This window comes from Coturnix japonica, chromosome 8 (assembly GCF_054131305.1).
Source record: "Coturnix japonica strain WE chromosome 8, WE-NBRP24, whole genome shotgun sequence".
In the NCBI taxonomy this organism is placed as follows: domain Eukaryota; kingdom Metazoa; phylum Chordata; class Aves; order Galliformes; family Phasianidae; genus Coturnix; species Coturnix japonica.
The window spans coordinates 22,941,134-22,961,929 of record NC_140670.1 but is presented as its reverse complement, the minus strand read 5'-3'; the positions used below and the strand labels follow the sequence as shown (position 1 = coordinate 22,961,929).

The following is a 20,796-nucleotide window of genomic DNA, read 5'->3' as shown; positions in this document are numbered from 1 at the left end:
TTACTGCCAGAACCCTGTAATTTGCAGATCAGGCTTTTGATTTGCCAGTGGGAACATACTAGATTAGCTATTGTACCAAGCGTGGCTACAATCACATGTATCCTACACCTGAAGGCTTCCCTAAGCAGGTAGGAAACAGACTTTTAATCTGAAAGTGCATGTAATAGACGTTTCTGTTTGTGTTATTCCAGAAGCTTTGTGTTCTCCAAGCAGTTTTTAAAAGAAATGCAGAACAGTAAATGTATCTACATCACAGCTCCCTACGCTGGGACAGGAATCACCCCCAGCAGTTCACAGCACCGAGGCACAATTGCTTAAGTTACTGTGCAACTCAATGGAGTTGTGGGGTGACCTTCACCCCCAACTCACCCGGAGATTGATAACTTAGCTGCTAATCAGCTGATGGAAATGGTGGGTGATGCTGTCGGGGACTGAGAATGAGTCCCAGAGAAATCCAGTGAGAACACACACTTGTGGAGATCTGCTTGGGGTGGAAAGCAGTACAGAAGCCAGGGAACACAAATGGTTCAGTGAGGTATGAGGAGAAAAATTGAGGTGTGCTTCTTGTGTTGGTAATAGCAGCCACAAGCAGTACCAGTCACTGACTGTGCTTGAGTTATGCCAGAGAGACAACTACACATACACTGCAGCCTAACCACATAACTGAACATCAGGGCTTTGCCCTCCAACCAAAGAGTCCCTGCTGTGGGACTCTTAAACATTTTTAAAGTCATAAATACAATCTCCTCTACGTAAAATTTGTTTTCCTGACTCTGGATTATGTTCTTTTGACAGTCACACCTAGTCTGCTGTATAACACTCTCACACTTTCCTTCTTGGTTTAAGCATAATGAAATACACAAATATGTTTTTATTCATCTAGTCATTTAGACTTAAACCTTTTATACATAAACATTCTACACTGCATATACATGTGAAAACAAATGAAGACAATGGACTTCATTATTAGCTCTTAATGAGTTTAAGAGCAGGCTAATTTTGAAAGCACCAACTATTTATAATACGGTTATCATATGTTTATGCTGTAATGCTCAGATAACTTGAAGTGAAAGTTGGGTGAAATACCAGAAAAAATGAGAAATCTATAGAAAATTGTGATTGAAATTATTTGCTCATTTTAACAACTGAATTTCAAACTGACCAGAGAATTGTCTGTTTCCTCTTCTTCATCCTCATCTTTACCGTCTTCCACTTCTTCTGTAACTTCTGCCTTAGCTTCTGCAATCAATTCTCTTATCGGTTTATTGGAAGTAACAGTAACAAATGGATGCTTGTGAAAATAAAGAAAAGCACATCATTAAGGGCAAACCTCACTGCACACAACTGGAAAAACATATCTTAAAAGAAATATCAGCTTCCAAGAAACATTGCCTGGATTCTCTCAAACTCTCAAACTCATTTTAACATTAATTGTAACTGTTTCACCTCTTTCTGCTCAAGTTTTAAATTCAAAACATTTGCAATCAAACAGACTGTGCAAGAAGTCTAACAAATACGATTAAAACGCACGTTATTCATTTCTACTAACCTTTGTCATAGTCCAAAGAATAAAAGTAGAAAGATTTTTTAAAAGGTTATTTTTCCTGGAAATGGTTTTCATTCCTTTTCAGTTCCACAGTAAAACTATTTCCTGGGAAGTTTTATCTAGAAATATTCTCTCTAGAAAAAAAAAGTGTCTTTTTTCTTTGTAATGTTTTTTCCTAACAAGAACAAAGAATTCTGCATTTTTCTTTAAGGGAAAGCAGATACACGCTCTCCTCCTGCTCCTACCACCTTAATCTTCTTTCTCTGATTGGCCCTTCTGCTTAAACCTATTCAACATGTCAGATGTATTCCGGATAAAGTAAATGTGTGCTGACGTTAAATAGAGTCCAGTGCACCTGGTCACATCTACTTCTGTTTAGCTGTTCTGCAGTGACAGCATTATAGGAGGCAGCCGAGCACTAAAGCTTTGAGAACACCCGTCAGCAATTGTCTCCTTACGTAAGGATGAGCTCCACCCACTACAAGCATCAAAGTATAATTTAACTACTTGTGCAAAATAATTAATGACAGCTCATCAAAACATGTAAACAAAGAGTCTGATCTGCACCTTGTATTATTTGTCAGTTTCTACTGCAGAAAGATCTTCCAACAACATTAAGAGCATCGTGTACAAACCACCTCAAGGTATTCAAATAGTTACTTTTAATAGAATAGAAAACAGTTCTGAAGATTGAATTCCTCATACCTGTAGGAGTTGGGTTGCACTCCACCTTGCATCGACATTCTTTTCCAAACATTTCTTCAGAAAGTCTTTAAAATCCGATGACCTGCACACAAAGCAAACCAGCAGAGTCTTTTCTTTAGTCTTGACATGAGTTGGTCTTTTTTGCTTTCATATGCATCTATGAAGCTACAACTTCAGGTCCTTCTACTGATTTAGGCAAAGATAACGACTGGATAGAAAGACCAACGTGACTCATGTCATCTTTAATACATTCTTCTATTTATAGAAGAGTTTACTTTTGGCTCAGAATTTACAGTACAGCCCATCTGCTATACCATTAACTGAATCTCACAAGGATATCACAGTGATCGAGTAGATAACAGCTTTTTTATGTCTTCTTGGTGTAAAAATACTTAACACTCTTGTTTCCCAGTGTTGAGATAATATATTTTAATGCAAAACCTGGAAAGCCCTCAAATTCTGTAATATTTCAGTATTAAGACTTCTATACTGAACTACAACAAAAACACCACAGTCTCTGCTATATCAGAGTATATATAGAAAACATACCTGGCTTTATGCATAAAACCAAGACCATTAAGTTCAGCAATGCTGTGCCTCTGAACAGAAGTTAAGTCACACATTGCCTTATGGTCAAATTCTACAAACGAGGATGGGAAAGTTATCAATGAAATACAAACCATTTTGAAGGCTGTGCTAATGTAGGTGGATCAGATTTTGCTATTTTCAGGAGCACTCGCATTGGATTCAATTCATGGTGAGGTGGCTCTATTTGAGCCATTTCAATTAAAGTAATGCCAAGAGACCAAATGTCAGCCTTATAATCGTAAGGCCTGTCTTTAGATGTCTCACACATTACTACTTCTGGAGCCATCCTGCAAACAGAGGAATGAAGTACCAGGTTAGAAAATGCACTCTGGTCTTATGGAAAAGGTTCTAAACAATCTGAATTTATTGCAGCATTTTTAAGAAGCACATTCTACTCTTGAAATATTTATGCTTTCTCAAGCTTACAGCATTGCAGTATTAACAAAGGTAATGTCAGGATATTGGTTCTAACGCAAATGCAGCAGAACAGTGCACTTACCAATACGGTGTGCCGATAAAAGAATCCCTTCTTTGTATGGTTCTTGTGTTTTTAGCTGATACTCCAAAATCCGCTTTAAGTGAATGAGAAAATACTGTTAACTTGAAGGTAGAAAACACATTGTATTTTTATATCTTATGGCTGTTTTTCAGATGTTTTATATTCCAAAGCAGGCATTCTGCTGCATTAAAAATTCAAGTGAAATAGAAGGATTTGCATTCTGATAGCTGCCTACTCAGGCATTAGGGTTTCATAGTATTTCTAGTAAAAGATACTGAGCAACTCTGCTGCTAAAAAAAGTAATGCCAACGTTGAGCTGTGTGTGACAAGACAGAGGTATGTATTTGCAACAGGAATAAGTAGATTAAGTTATTTTAATTAGAAAATGACTTTAGTGTAGGAAGGCTGTAATGCTCAGATACAGCTTATTATTTATCTTATTAATTCAAATCATCATTCAATTTTTGTTTTCGGTATTTAAATTCTCCAAAAGTGAGGCTTTATGTTTCACTTTTTCCTCTGTGTCATTTGTCTTTAAAGCACTGTGTTCTACAGGGAAAAAAAAAAAAGGAGATGACACTTAAATCTAAATGTTAGGCTTATTATGGGTGGGACTTTCCTTAATGAAAATACAGAGATTATAGAAAAGGAACAAAATAGCCATATGCTGCTGTCCTTAATCGGTACCAATTGAGTCGATGGGCTCAATGCTTGAGAAGCCCAATTTTCCTCTGTGAGGGGGAGAAAAAAGGATTAAGGGAGCTATTTGGTCAAATGCAAAGCCTGAAACACTGAGGGGACGACAGATACTGAAATAGTAAAGCACACATGGAATAGGAAGAATCATTTCCCATTCAAGTATTTATAAAGCAAAGAATGATCCACTTCTGTGTGTACATGAAACAAGTACAGAGAACTTAAAAGAGCTAAAACAATTTTTCAAGGGATGCTGTACACCTCGGAAGAGGGAAGTAAAACAGATTTGAAAAAGGTTTAAAATGCCTTATATGTATGTTAATTAGCGAGCCTGAATACATCACTAAATGTATATAAGTGGGAAAACTCTCTCTGGTCTGAACTGTGAAGTAGTATCTTGACAGCCTGCACAGAGCTGTGTTACAGCCAAGTTTGACAAAAGCTTAAAATAGTTACAGTCCATATGAGGAAGAACCAGCTTATAATTAAAAAGAACAGAAGCAAATTCATGTCTCCCTCACCATGAGGCTTACTATGATTTTTATTTTCCCTTATACAGTAATACTTAGAAATTAAGGGGGTGATTCCATTATATTTATAAACGTGCCCCATGAGAATGAGTACATGACTAAAGTCTTCAGGCTTCCAAGAAAAAGCAAAAGATCAACATTTGTGGATGAAGAGAGAGGCACGTGTTAAATATTAGAGCTACAAATAATAACCTTATGCAAGGAAATCATTCCATGCTATAGTTACAAAGATTAACTTTGTACAAGGAAATCCATGCAAAAGCACAGCTACACGAACCAATAATCTGGCCAGGAAGGTTCTTAATTAGCCGTCATCTTAATAGCTTATACCCATCTGCCTGTGTGAAGCCCTGAATCTAACGGATCCAGACAACTCCTATCTTTTTTTTGGACTGGAAAAACTGAGGTAGTTAAATTTATTCTCTTGGTATAAGTAAAAATAACAGAAAGCAGTACCAGGTCCCCCTCCTCAGTCATGGCAAAGAATGTTTGTTTTCAAAACCTAAAACTACAAAAAGGAAGTTACCACAGTAAGGTAAATTAATGTATAATTAAGCATGCTGCATTCTAGGGAAGTTTTGCATGTAATGCGCTCACCCAGTTTAATGTCTCCATCCAATGTGAAAAGAATATTGCCAGCTTTTAGATCTCTGTGGATGATCTTATTTTCATGCAAGTAGTTCAACGCTTCCAGTGTCTGCCTGCACACCACTTTGATCTGCGGCTCCGTTAATGGCCTTTCCAGCTCTGAAAGAGAAGAAGGCAGAAATAAGCACACACAGTTTTTGCATTTTTATGTTATTTGTTCATAGCAAACACTATATATGATTTAAAAAACCCCCATCAATATGTCAGATTCAGAACTTAATATTGCTCCATTTGGGTTAACACATACATTTCCCATTATTTCAGTGAAACAAAAGTTTCACCTATCTGAACAATGAAAAAACCACAGAGTGCAGAGATTGGGTACCTGGTCTGTGATAGACATAAATGTTGTTAAACAGATCCCTTACTTACTGGTATTAGCATGCACTAATTGGAGGAGTATAAGACTGATTCACAATAAAAAGTTATCACAATGTAAATGGGAGGATGACTGGAGAAGGGGAAGAGCGGGATCCTGAAAAAGGATCAGTATAGAGCACGTTAAAACAAAAGGAGAGCTCCATGGGGGTATGAAAACAGCTCATTACATTCACTTCAAGGATCGAGACATTAAAACGGGTTTTGAGAATAAATAAACACTTTAAAAATGAGAGAAAACTCATCATATCCACAGATACTGTTGTAAATACTTTCTTAAGGACCCCAACATTCAACACACGTACCACACCTATTACACGTACATTTGTATTTCAAAACAATCTGTGTTTAAAATATTTTATCAGTGTAAAGATGTTAAGAAATTAAATATTGGAAACAACTTATTTACCCAACATTACTGCATCTACTGCTCCACCTGCACAAAATTCGATCAGGATCTGTATACAAACAAAAGAATACATCAATTACAAATTAAGTAGTTCTGCTGGGCTGAACCTTTGATTAAGGGAGCATTACTGGGAGACTACAGCTTCAGACTATTTGACCTTGAAGATGTTTGCACCAACCTCTACAAGGTATTGATACCACTAACAAGCAAACAGCAGGGCTGTGAAACAGACATAAATTATTTGAAAAATGCTTGGAGATCCTCAGAGTGTTAATCCAAAGATAAAATTCCACAGTACAAAGTATTAAGGTCAGCTTGAATCCCACCAGTAGCGTGATTTACAATGATCTCTGTGTACTCATCTCTTAGCTATTGTACTGCACTTTTATACGATAATCTCTGATTGAATGGTCCAAGTAGAAGAGATAAAAATATGAACGAATAATCTTTAAAATGATGGAAAAATGAATAATTTCAATTTTCCTCCATTTTCATTGTTCTCTATAACACACCAACACTTTTATCCCAGAATCTAACAATCCCACAGCAACTCAACCGTCAGTTCTCAGCTTATGTGTGAAACAGAAATCAGCTGCACTGCCACTGCTCGGGGGCACAAACTCTGCTGACAAGTAGGACAGAAAGAACATAAACAAGGGAGAAAAAGGGCAGACAAAGGGAATGAGGAGAGCAGGGACGTGAGGAGAGGCCATCCAGAAGTGCCACCCCAACCTTCACTGGGTGTTTTTCATTCTTAATTTGAACTCTGAACATTAAACTGTAGTTTTCATTCTGAGGAGTATTTTGGTCAGAAATCAAATGAAGCTCTGGGAAGTCTTTTGCTTTAGAGTGCTTTTAGAATCAGAGTGTAACTGCTCAGAGAGTAAGAAACTTCAAATTACAGCTTACACAATAACTCTCTTACCACTTGTGACCACCTAAAATTACTGTTTGAATTAATATGCCACTAACACACGTACTATGTAATGTAACTCTCTGAGTTCTTCACACCATTCTCTCACTTAGTGCTTCTGAACACCTTCTGCCAAGTAACTGAAGAGTAGGAAATTCTATATGAATAATTCTTCTCTGTACAATCTTAAGTTTTGTCTGACAATCTGACAAAGGTCCCTTCGGTACAGAAATGGTGTTTCTAAAGCTGGAAAGCAAAACCATACTCTTCATGTTCCAATCTCCTTTGTTTTCTCTTTTCCCCCTCCACTAACTTCCATTTATGTACCACATCAGAGTGGTGAGCAAACCACTCTGAGCCTTCCCTCTCTCTCACTTTCACATCTCTATCTTCTCTGTGATTACAGATGTATCATTTCATTTTACAACTGTTCATTTCCCTTCTGACCTTAATCTGCCAGTAAGCCTGTTTTAACTCAGTTTGCCATTCTGCTTCTATGTAGAGTTGCTTTCATGCTCACCTTCTCTGAGTGGAAATTTGTTCATAATTCCAATTGTTCCATTCCATTACTCCACTGTATGACACAATATCACTCTACTCCACATTTGGGTTACACAAACTCTTCACAGAGTTAATCAGAATCATCAGGAAACATGGTATTACAATTCAATTGTTTCCATGCTTAAAAGAAAAAGCACAGTTAAAAGAAAATTTCCGTGGAGTTTTACATTTCTTTTAGGGTATCTTTTAGGATTACAAACTCCTTATAAGGAGACACGTGTTCTTAGTATAATCCCCAAAGCACTTAAAATATTGCATCGATCCATTCAGAAGAAAAGAATTCTTTTCATAGCTCAAGTGAGTCGGTGCATAGGACACAGCAGAAAACTGAGGTACAGTCATATTTACACCCACTGCACTTCCATCTGCTAATATCAGTAAAATAATAACTGTTGAAGTCCTGGTGAACTCTCCTTGCTGGAAGCACCAACTCGCATGTATCTAAAATACTTACTTCCCAAGCTGACCTTTTCAGCCTATTATTTATTACACAGCTGCAAATCCTGAGTCTCATTCTAAACTGTGCAAATGTAATTAACATTTGAATCCTGCTGTAACAATTTGGCACCAAGAACTCTCCCCATGCACCAAAATGAACTGCTCATTATTCAAACTGCTGACTCAGAGTAGTTCATTTTGGCAGTGATGGTTTCCTAAGTCACACCTATGATTTATCAATTGGTTTTGAACGTGTAGAGTTATCTCAACAGAGACAACCAGAAGAAATGTGATTGATAAGCAGGACCTCAAGAAAACCAGGAAAATATATAATGTCAATATTCTTTTGAAAGAAATGCAAGTATTTAGAGAAGAAAAATACCTACCCACAGATTGTTTTCATAGTAGAAAGCATCTAGGAGCTTAACAATGTTCGGATGATCACAGGATGCCAAAATATCAATCTCTACCATGTAATCTTCAAGTTCTTCTTCAGATTTTGTATCGATCACCTTTGCAGCAGCCAGCACCTTCGTTTCTTTGTTCTGAGCCTGTTAAAAAAAGTCACAGCGGATATTTAGATGTGGATTTCAGCAGACAGTTGTCACCAGCAAAAAACCAAACTCGTCCCTCTTGATAAGTCTGTGCTGGGTTTCTACCTTTAGTTTGCCTTTTCCACAAGAGAGAATAGCTTTACTACAAAGAGTAGATAAATGCCAGCAGAAAAACAAAGGCTCTGCAATTTCTCTCAAGGTTGAGACTCAGTGTAAGACAGAGACATGGAAATACTCGGTTCCAGCTGCATTTCTGAAGCCACGGAGCAGTCAGTAGCTTATGGCCATTGCTATTTGTGTGCCTTGGATGAAGTTCTGTGCTACTCCTCAAATAACCATTTACCAACACTTGGCAAGGAGTATCAGGCAGCTCCACCCTCCCCTTCTGACACTGCCCGCATTGTGGCAGCACAGCTGTCTGTAGAGCCACACAAAACCCATCTTCTACCAGAAAACAGGAGGTGATGCTCTTCTCGAACCAGGGGCTGCATGGAAGCACCTGTGTTAAAAAGATGCTATCAGTTTGTGGGGACACCTTACTGTGATTGTTCCGCAATAAGCACCACGTGTCTGTGTATTATACACGCCTCATAATCCTCCTGCAAGTTCTTTGAAGGAATAACTTGGAATCTCTCAAGCTTTAAAGAAGATGGGCACAATTCTACAGCCGTGAAGAGTTCTCTCAACGAAACAAAACAGAAGATCTAAACCAGATGTTTATGGAAGCGTTCCATAAAACAGCCATAACAGCAAAAACAACTGCAAGATGAATCCGCTGCAACTAAAACTACTGAGAAATTTCCTACGCTCAGTCTACTAATATGAAGGGGGGGAAAATTAATGCTTTATACTATGAGAAATTATTTGGTTTGGTTTCATGCTTTATAGCAGGAATGTAAGACCAACGTTCCAACTCAGAGCTCCATTAGAAATGAAACCCAGAGCTTTACAGATGTCTCACAGCACAACAGAGATAGACCTGGTGGGTTCACATGCCCAGAAAACAAGTTGTGAAAGTGCCTTCTAAAACAACAAAATCTCAATTACACCTTTATGTTTTGGAACTAAGTATGGCAACGCACTCTCTGCAGTACTGTGTGATTGATTAGGATACTTCACAAGAACATGAGAAGACCACAAATGTTCATTTTCACACAAATTTACACATAACTTTGCCATAATCGTATTTTTTAAATTGAACAACATTTCCACTTCTACGTCGGTTGCCACTAAGAGATAATGCTGCTTTCAGATTCAATTTCATCTCTGCTGGAAAGGAAGAAGCAGCAATACATTATGATACACAGCTTCACTCCAGGGGCTGCCTGCATTTCCAGCACACGCTGCCTTTTTTCCTCTGGTCAGATTTACTTTGATTCCCCCCAGATCCTTTTGCTTGAAGCCCTCAGTAATCTGCTTTGAATGAAATTTCTATTTCCTCCTTGTAGTTCTATTAAAGCATCTCATTAAAAAGCAGAAGCAATGATAGAGACTGTAGGATTATCTTTATGGGCATCTTAATTATAAACAAAGCCAATGTACCCTCTCAGTCTGACTTCCAATAGTAACAAGAGTAATTGTATGCCTACATCTAGAGCCTTTTTTTTCCCTTCTCAAAAGAAATAAGCTTTAAAATCAACATGTTTCCACTGAATTTCTGAGGGCAGACAAAACATTTCAAGTGCACATCAAGTTACACCTGAAAATAAAGAACATCTGAACATGTGTTGTGATTTTAAAGGTTCATTTTGAGTAAGGTGTTATCAGTTTCCATCATACAATGCACACCCCACTCTGCTGTAAGCATCGATTTATGTGAATGGCTGTAAGAAATACTGTGCACTTTGGAACTGAGAAATAAACCCAGACCTGTGTGACTGAGCAGTATTAACTGCTCAAATATCCCTTAAAAATACAAAAGGTGTTCTCTCTGTGAAAGATTTTCCCCAAAAACTCATTAGGCAACTAAGGGGAAGCCTTTATTCTAGCGGCCTTGTGTGGTACTGCATTTCCCAGCCCAGAGACAAAGAGGAACAAAGAGCACTCAGAGCCTTGTGGGGGCACGTTTGTTTCTTCTAGGCTTTGGCTGATGCTTTTCTTTCACCACATAACAGTCCCCAAAGGTCAGAGCAGGAGCAAAACTGTTATTGTAGCTGCGGCCCTGATTTGCATGTACTCATTTGGGCACGTTCTCATTTTAAATCAAACAGTCATTAACGCTTCTCAGAGGTTGCACGCGCTCAGAATGAGTTCCTTTGACTGCACTTCTGTAACAGCGGATTTAAGCTTCAATCCTACACTGAGACATCTGAACTGCTGCCTTTTATGATTATGGTTCGATCCTGCCTCGTGGAAACAGGGAAGGAAGGGAGACTGAGAGACTGGCACTAAGAACATTTCCTCCCAAATGATATACAGACATGGTTCAAAGCTGAACTGGAACAGCGCTCCTTCACAAGCTGACTAACACAACGAGACAATGAAAATACATCAGGGACATTATTGACTATTACTATACTACTACGTATTGACAGTACATAAACACTGTAATCCTTCTACCCAACAAACCACTATTTGGATTAAATATTTAATGCTACTGCAGCAAATGTTAACTTACAGAGAGATGGTATGCACAGGGGAATAGCAAACTATATGTTACACCATTGCAATGCAAGGGGCAGCCTTGCTGGCAAAGAACACAAAAATCTCTTTCTTCTCCAAGCTCTGTTTTGAGAACGACAGCGAGCAGGGCTGTACAGAATAAATACCGCTTTGTAAATCACAACTTGAAAATGGCTTCTCTGAACTTACATCCCTTGCTCTAAAATGGAAATGACATCTACTGTACAAGAACATTGGAAACAGTTAGAAACATTATCAGTACCAGAGAAAGGAATAACTACTTTACATGAACTGGGATCCATGAGTGCATGAAACTGGTGAGCCCTCCTTCTTCCTTCTGGATGTTTGTACAGTGTCACATATCCACACAAGCTCCAGGTCTGAAAGCTTTGCAAAGAGACTGATAGCAGAATATTAAGAGACAGATTTACTGTCCGGGCGCCCAGCCAAGCAGTTACATATTCCCTGCATGGACAACAGGGAGGGCAGAGCCCCTGTTCCACACTAACAGGATTACAGCTCAGAGATAACTGTCTTCATCTTTACGTGACCCCCATGAAGTTTTTGGCCCTGGCTGGGAGGACCTGTTTCACTTACCTACCACCAACAAATGCTCCCTACCCAACAGTGCAGCTTCCTGCCTGTGATGCAGCACGTAGGCAGCTCAGCATTAAACCACTGTTTACAACTGAGAGATGTACGGCCTTTACCTGCTGCTCAGTCAGCTGGAGTCACTGCTGAGATGAGAGATAAAACATTTGTCACTTTTCATCCCTAAGCCCATGTTACATAACCACACAGAATGTGTTGCAAGCAGCAAGACCAGCCAGATGAGAAGTTCTTCCTCTGTGAGTCATTCTTCATGACAAAACTACAGTCACACTCACAGCACCTCAGACTTGCCGGGAAGTGGAAAACACACAACCCTATCCAGCAAAAAAAAGCTTTCAGTGTAAAATGCTGCACTTCTGCCTAACATCCAGCTCCCTGTGTGTGTCCTGATGGCGCCTGATCTGAGCAGTCAGAACCAAAAACCTTCCTCGTGCAGCAAGGCAGGAGCTGATTGTTACAGCTGTCAGAAGGCAGCAGATCTCCGGCTTCCCTGACCGCACCAATCAAGGAGAAACAGCTGCCATGATTGCAGATTATAACAGTCTGATCAAAGAAATGTGCACGCAGCAGCTGGGCCCACTGGAGAAACTACACTGGGCTTTCGTGTATAAATTCCCTGCAGCTTAGCTAATAACGTTCTGTGCTTTCTGAGATTAAAAACCTGTGTGACTGATCAGCATTAATTGTTCAATAGCTTTCAAACACGGCGAGGCATTCTTGGCTAATAGAAGTAGATCCTTCTCTATCATCTGTTAATCAAACAAAAGGAAGCCTTAATTCTAACATCAGATCTTGAGATAATTAAGAGCACCCATTCAAATTTAACAGCAATGTTAAACCACTGGTTTCATAATAAATCAGAAGTTAAGCCAAGGAAGGAAATGGCAGCTTCTGAAAATGAAGGAAGAAGAGACAACTGACACAAAGAAGTGACATTATTTCACATCTGTTCTCACTGAACAACGTTTGAGTATCTGACACGAGGAAATAAAATGGCAATCCAAGGTCCATAGTTTAAGCAGACAAGTTTGTACCAAGGAATTCAAGGGCAGCCAAGCACAGCTGTACCTGCTCCAACACACTGAGCTGATGGCTACAGAGCTGCTGAGGAGCTATTGAAGGGCAGCATCCACCACAGAAGGCCAGAGAAGAAACAACACTGCCTGCACAGCGTGCTGTAGCTGCCTGCTACACCATTTCTTCCTTAGGTAAGTAAATGCTTAACACCAGGGGAAACATACTGCAATAGCAGTGTAGATAGTAGATAGAAGGGTCCCTCCTTCAACAAGTTCTGCTGCCAGCTCCATGCCCAGCACTCAGTGCACACTCATGGCACTGTGGGGTGGTGCTGCCTTTGTGGCCATACTGTTTTCAGAGCTGTTTCCTTGGCAACTTTATTATTTTAACATTATCCTTGTATGTTGTATTTATTGTGGTTCTTCTGCTTCCCCCACAGTTGGTTTCTGAGGATTCCAGAAGTTATTTCTGCAAGTGGTGTGCGATATGATTTTTATATTTAACTTCATGATTTCCCCTGTGTGTTCCCATTAACTCCGTGGTATTTCACATATGAGCTAAATAGAGTTTGCAGCCTGGTCCACGTATCGTTTCCCTGAAAGTGTACCTTTATTTCAGATGACAAATTAATGAAGGTTCCAATAGTATTGTTACATATTTTTTTTAATCAATCACAATTATTAGGGGTTCATTAGAGCTGCCTTTAAGACTTTAGCTTACAAGTCAGCATTGAAGCCATCTTCAGCTGTGGTTGTTTGCTGGCTTTTCCCCAGACAAATCCCACAGTGCCGGGCTGCTGGGTGGGATCCGTCATTCACTCCCCACGATTTCATGTTGGTTCAGAAATCCGACTCCTTTACCTGGGAGTCCCTGTGTTACATTCTTGCTTCTGGCATCAGCCCGAGGCTGCAGTTCGCTGGAGATTGGGTTACTTTCAATGAGAATATGGCTCCGAGAGACATTGTTACTTTCCCAGCCAGACATCTGGAGCTGTAAGTGGTAACTCAGTAGCTCTCTGCCAACAAATACACCCCTACGAGCCCTGGCTTCCTGCAGCTCCGCCGATGTGTTTACCAGCACTTCACTGCGTACTGTACACTCAGCGAGGTATACATATTAACCCAGAATTCATTAATTTAAATACAGCAGCTGGGTCAGGCCTCAGTTCCTCCTCGCCCTGTTGCTTTGGGTTGGGTTACAGACAGAAATTGGGATCTCCTCTGCCCAGACAAGAGGTGGGATGACAAGAAGCTTCTTCCAACCCAGCACAGCAATTGATGCCCCAAAGCAGAAAAACACATCTGACTGCAGCACAGCAAGTGGGTTCTTCTCTACACTAAGAAACCAGTCAACAGAATCACAAATAAAGAACAAATGACAATTTCTTTGGACTTTAAGAACCCTTCAACAAAGGCCTTCTGATAGGTTACTAGGGAAACGACAGTCGCTGAAGCAAAATGTGGTACAGTCATTAAGTTAAAAACATTTGCTGTCAAAGTAAAGAATACGATCAAATGTTCTACGTTTTAGGCTGCAGAAAGAAAACATTTGAGGATCTGTACTGAAACAGGTTATGTATTTGTTGAAGAAAATGATGGAATACAACAGAGCTGCAGTTAACATTTACAGTTCAGGAATAGGGGAGTTTGGGAAAGAGCGCTTTATAATTTGATACTGCGGTGTCAGCCACATTGTGGAGTGCAGTGAGCACAGCTGAACTGAAACAACCAAGACAAAGCACCATCACCTCCTCTCCCTCTGTCTTTTTAAGATGAAGAATACACATCAAGCGTACTTCATATATGAAGGGGGGAAAAAAATACAGGCTATTAGAAGCAGCTGAAGAGCTCACATGTACAAAAAGTCACTTGATGCTCTTTGTGCTCCAAGTGTCACAGCTCAAGAGATGAGGAAGAGCCATCCAAACAGCCAGTTGGTACTACCTACCAACTGGCTGTTCAGGTGCCGCAAAAGCAGCATATTGGCTTCTGCATGTAAACCATCCATACTCATTGCAGTAGTGAGGCACATCGCTTCTGATGTTCCTACTTTTGAGCCAGCGCCTCCACTGTCCTGTCCTCTCCCCCCTGCATTAATGCTGTCCCTTGTCTGGCTGCCCTGTGAGAAGGTTCAGGGAGCCAAGCCAGAAGACAGGAATTAACTCCATGAAGAATCACTTTTGGAATGGGCTCAGTCCCTTGACCCAGACCATGACAAGGTCAGCGAGCACTGAACTGCCCCAAATAGGAGGTGAGAAAAGGAAGGCAGCGCCAGAGCTGGCTGTGGTGAGCTGCGCTGCCATACACCGTGATGGAAAGCAATCACAGTGAAGAACCAGAAATTCCAGAAGTCATTTCTGTGCTTATGCTAAAGCTATTGGAAAGCATCTTTGATAAAGTGTTTTATTGGCTGTTACACTTGTTACTGCAGTTCCGTACAGTTTTAATGCCCTTCCGAGATTCAAAAGAACCTTTTGAAAGTTGAATATGACAGTTTGAAAAGTTTTCATGTCATCAGCTATTCAACATCCATTTCCTAAGTGCCAGGATCTCTCAAGTGCTTCAAGTTTTGCTCTCTGATTTTCTCCTGATCCACTGCAGCACCTTGAATTATTTAACACCTCTATTGTTTGACCTGTATTAACACTCACAGAAATCAGCTCTATTCATAGCACAATACAGATAAAGACTAAACTCAATTTTCTTTATATTGTGCTGACCCAAAGGTTAAAGGACCCATCGAGGGCAACAAGACCTAAGAATTAACATCACTGTCAAAGACCAAAAACTTGTGTCACTGAAACAGAGGACCTGTCATGTCTGTGCACCAGCTCATTTTAATGCTTTACTTCTAAATACCAGGTTTTGTTGTCAATTTTTGTTCTTATTTCAAGCCTAATGTGCTAAATGAACAACTCCCAGGGTCATTAAGCTAAGCAGTACATCTAGGTTTGCTATTAAAGACCAACTTAAAGCTCCTGCTACAGCAAAGGAGGCATTTTCAGGTAACCCAGCTCTCCTTATCTATACAAAACATTTGACTGTGTTCTTGTTTAAGTCTTCAGACTTTGCACTCGAAGTGAAAAATAGCAGACCGCTTCCTTTTGGGTCACTTCTAACCTCTGTGCATCTTCCCTAGTGGTAAAAACCACTTGGAAGGGCTGCACAAACAAAAACCAATATGGGCTGAACTCTAAGAGTACCCATTCATCTGTACTTTGTAATAATGCATTTGCTTTGGGGATCTGACCACATTTCCCAGCAATGATCTGAGGCCCAGTATTTGCAGCAGTGCAGCCCACTGGCTCTGACCCATAACTGCCCAGCAGTGACAGCAGCACACTGTACCTGGGTATTGAATTGAAAGAACCCCGGTATCTGTGAAGTCAAGCAACTAAAATCAAACTAAAGGTGGGACAAGAACACGACCAAGCTTTACAAAATGAGAAAGGCAGTGTATGAACTGAAGGAGATGTGAATTTAGTGCAACATGTTAATTCTTACTGAGGAGGTTTCACCTCTTCATTATGAAGTATTAACTCTCTGCTAAAGTATTGCTTTGAAATGCAAGTGAAAAGTCATCTTCTATGCAGTGAAATCCAGACAATTGCTGGAGGAAAGCTTGGATTAGCAACAGAAATCATCTGTGCTCAGAGGAGCATGGCCTACAAGAGAAAGGATAAATTCCAATGCAGCTTCACTCAGAACGGTTTTCTGAATCACAGTTATGACCAACTATTTCTAGGGACAAGGCTCAGCTTCTTAAAATCCTCCTTAAACAAATCCCACGTATAAAATGCTATTCAATTAGCATATCAAAAAAATAAAGGGACAAGTCTCCTGTAATGCATTACCAAGCTGGATGGATTCAGGATTCACTCTGGCACAGTGCAATTCATTACTGCTGTCACACCCAGTAAAGCCGCTCTGATGCACAGCTTCAGTTCTAGGGTAGTGGTTCTACCAAACCATAGAGGAGCACACGGTTCCAATTCCAGCCTCAGTTCACCTCCTCATTTTAAATTACTGCATTGAGACAACCCCAGCAAGTAATCTTCATAAAGAACACTGCCGTCCCTTTATTTTGCCTGGTCTCCATCAGTTGCACATACAAAGATTGTGTGACAAGGGTACCTCAGGTCACTCTACTGAAGGGAAAAGTCACTCAAGTTATCTGTTCTAAGGAGAGAATTAGCAAATTCTAAATGCTAATCAAGAAATTGATTTAGCTGTTCTGGCACAATTCTACTTTTTCACTTTCCCATAGAAAAGTCAGTAAAAATTAACAGTGTTGTAATGGGATGATTCAGGTAGAAATGCTTCTTTAAAGCTTTTATTGCTTCTTTGGCCTGGCTCCAGCACAAAGCTGTTCTTGAGCAATTTATTTCCCCAGGCTGTGGGTAATTAGAACAAACAAAAAGTGGCTCCGAAATACAAACATAGGCATATGAAGGGGAAAAAGTCTTTCTCCTGACCATTCACACTCAGCTGTTTTACATTACTCTTTCCATACAAAAATACGCAATCCCGCAGAACATTGCAATGCAGTCTTCATCCAGAAGAGTGAAATTGAAGGAGTGCTGTGGCTAATATTGTAGCCTGCATTTACATTTAGAGGCACTGTAAAAAGAAATGCCCTCCTAAAACCAAACACAACATACCTAAAGCATTAAACAGAATTAAAAAGCTTAGTGCTTATTCAACACAAAATTCAAAGTGTCATTGAAAAAGTCACCTTTGCTGTAAGGCCTTGGGCTGCTGCTCAGGTATCAATAGCACCGAGGAGCAGCTGAAGGCAGCCCAACAGATTTTATTCAGCATTACCTACAGTCAAACTTACTCTCCAAGTGCTGGATCTGCATCTGCAAGGAGGCACTTTTCCATTTCTGAGTGGGAAAAAAAAGCGTGTTGCCATATAACAGATCTAGAAATGTATTTGGCAGTTAAATATTTATTTTAAGCATTCCGAGCTGTAATCACATTATAAAGCCATTAAATGTTAATTGGGCAGAGGCAGATAAAAATCCCCCCTTTAATAGTGGTTTGGAGAAAAATACTAAAATCAAACTCATCCTTTCTTCTTCCCTGGCAAACCCAGCCAGGTCTGTGGTCTGACTGCAGAGTTCATGGCTTTTCCATCATTAAGCATTGAGAACTGGAACAACGTGACCAGTATCAAAAGTAAAGACAGCACAAGCCTGGAAAGTGAGTAGTTTAGCAGTTACTGTAAAGTAAAGCTATCGGCAGAAGAGGTGACACTACAGCTTTGGCAACTGAGATTATAATCTGAATATAATGAAAGGTTATTGGGGGGAGCACAAAGAAGCAAAGACCAAAAAAAATTCCACAAATTACACTTCAGTCACTGAGGTCTCAATGCATTCAAGATCACAAACCAGAGGACTTAATTACACACTGCCTCTTCTACGGCAACACAGCTGTCATTAAAGGAGAGCGATGTCTGTAATCTTACAGGATTCTCAGAACATGGGTCACAGTCTATGGAACACATAAGGACCACTCACAGCTGCATTCAGTACTGGTGGTAATTAGGATAAAGTGGTAATCAGCTCCAGAGCTGTTACCCATCGTGCAGAAGAGCAAAGTAAATGTTGTATTGGTACCGTGTGAGTGTCTCAGATGTATGATGAGCATCTACATACAGCAAAGCAGGATTTTGAACCCAGATCTGGGAGTCATTAAACCATACATACAGCCTGTAAGTATGCTCATAATTCACACTCAAGTGAACTAATGTGGATGGCCAAACTAGGAACCGTGGCAATCCCAAATACCAACTCAGTACTTTATTCCTTAAGTACTGTTTATGGGGTGGTCAAATTCAGAGTCTGGGTGAGCACCAGAAGAAAGTCATGAGCTCCTCCTGCTCTGCAGCGTGGCACACACACATGGGTGCTCACAAGGCTGCACCATTGCAGGACATTTCCCCGCCCAAGACTAAGCTGAGAAGCTTAAACCAATTTGTTCTAAGAACTGTTAAACAAATGGTATCGTGGGTTTTTCAGCTCCTGCATCAGAATTATTTAATTAGACAACACAGCACTCAGACATGAAGGCATGAAAAGTTCTTTCCCCAAGCTTGAAGAATCACCTTTGGCTTAAGCCTGAAATCCAAAGACAGTCTTATGGCCAGGCAACAGACCAAGCACACAAACAGCCAGCTAAGAAATGCAAAGCATCAAATGACACAGAAAAGGTATCAACTTTCATAAACGTAGTTTAAATTTAAAAAATAATCATCAGGATTTCCTACTTAGTTGGAATTTTAAACAGTTTATAGAACTGTGCTCCCACCTTGGAAAAGATGAGTGCATTACTGAGCAGTGACCAGGAGTGATTTACATTGCTCCTCCACAAATCTGCCTGCAGCTCTAACTCCCGATGCAACAGACAGACAACAGATTACTCATAAGTTGAGTATTGGGATGCCGATTCCATGCCAAGTTACTATAAGATGTCCAAAAAGTGAGGCACTTAACGTGTGGGATGCTTCTTCCTTACTTCTTTGGAGTATCTACATGCAAACATGCACTCCAAACAAGAACGCTGTCCCGGTTTACAGCCCACAGATAACTCCAACACTCCCCATTTCCTCAGAAAGCTCAGTAATAGTGACAACGCATTTACAGAGATCTGCAAAGCTTTTCCATGCCGCACTTCCCAGTGTTTAACCAGTAGTTTTGCTTTTTCCTTATCTGCTATCTCCAACGAGCTCAAAGTGCAATCGTGTGAAAGTGCCGATAAGGCAGCGGAGCAGCAGGCACAGCACGCAGAGCACAGGGAAGGTTGGTTACCTGCGAGCAGTGCTGCAGCCACTCACCTTCTATGGACAGCCCCGGATCTGCTTCCCATCTGCAGCACACACAGCAGTCCCAAAGCAGCCAGGCTGCTCTCGTGGCAATGACTGATCTCAGCGAGCAGCTTTAAGTAAAGCTTCAGCTCTATTTTATATGGACTAAATATTTAAAAATCAAACACTATCATGGTATGCATTACTCCCTTGAGAGTACAGCGGCTCCTCTTCCTTTCTCTCCTCTATCTACTGATGCCTCTATGGAGAAACAAAGCAACGTGGCGTTTAAGGGAACATTATTAATTCACGTCTCTGGAGGACAACTGAACTATTTTACTGCTCCAGTTTAATCAGAGGTCAACTCACAGCACCAGTCATGAATGAAAATAGATTGGAACAAACGTATAGCAAACAACTTTAATCAAGATGGGTGGAAGTTCACAACTGATTCATTCTTATGTATAAGAATTTAATGTAGGACATTTCCACCTGCTACTCTTTCATTTCTAGCCTCACTGCAGTCACACACAAAGCCTCAGGTTCCTATAACAGTATTACCTCTAAACGTGCAAGATTTCAGACAAACTCAAGCAGTGCCCTTCCATGTGGAACTGCACCTTTAATGCTCATGAGATCCAACAGCTCTAAGATTCTAAGCAATCACCATCCAGTTCCATGACACCACCTAAACCAAAAGGTAGGAACAGATGCAGAAAAGCCCAGTGCTTCATCTCACATATTAGGTCATCAGTAAAACCTGCTCTTATGAGTGCTACGTTACACATGTTACAAATATCCACTCGAGCAAACAGCACAAGACATTGTTATCAGAAAGATAACTTCAAGCAGCAATATCCAACTGCAGCAGTGATTTAGATAAACATGCCTGTAAGGTCACTGAGATTAGAAAAATGTAAGTTGTCCCTGCTCTGCCCTCAATCTGTTTTCAGGCCAGACTCATTGATTTCTAATATTCAAAAATATCTTAAGTTCTAATGTAGACAAGAAGTATTTGTAAGCAGCCAGCACTTGTCAGCTCATTTTTGAAGCATTAAAAGGAGTTAAGGCTCCTTAAAGGAGGCAGCCAAACCAGCACACATTTATTAAACCATGGTTCAAAAACTGAATATTTCTGGGTGCTGCAGAAGACAGTAAGGCAAAAACTAGCTCTCACAAAGCCATATAGTTCAATTATAGTAAGATAGTTTTAAATACAGAAACAAAAGCTTAAATGAACCTACATCATTAGTTTATTTCATTTAAAGGA

The 20,796-nt window shown here is 40.1% G+C and overlaps 1 protein-coding gene across 5 annotated transcripts in view; it reads right to left on the bottom strand.

Annotated features, from left to right (window-relative positions):
* Positions 1-20,796, bottom strand: part of SLK (STE20 like kinase) — a 43,688-nt gene that overhangs the window by 17,952 nt on the left and 4,940 nt on the right. For 4 of the 5 annotated variants that reach the window (XM_015867035.3, XM_015867037.3, XM_015867036.3 and 1 more), the window contains exons 2-8: positions 8,298-8,462; positions 6,000-6,048; positions 5,162-5,311; positions 3,339-3,411; positions 2,932-3,126; positions 2,252-2,333; positions 1,163-1,291 (exon numbers count right to left, since the gene is read on the bottom strand). In XM_015867035.3, coding sequence (XP_015722521.2) covers positions 1,163-1,291; positions 2,252-2,333; positions 2,932-3,126; positions 3,339-3,411; positions 5,162-5,311; positions 6,000-6,048; positions 8,298-8,462 — 843 coding nt within the window. Of the gene's footprint in view, positions 1-1,162; positions 1,292-2,251; positions 2,334-2,931; positions 3,127-3,338; positions 3,412-5,161; positions 5,312-5,999; positions 6,049-7,432; positions 7,594-8,297; positions 8,463-20,796 lie in introns of those variants that run through there. The other variant, XM_032445342.2, reaches the window with a different exon arrangement.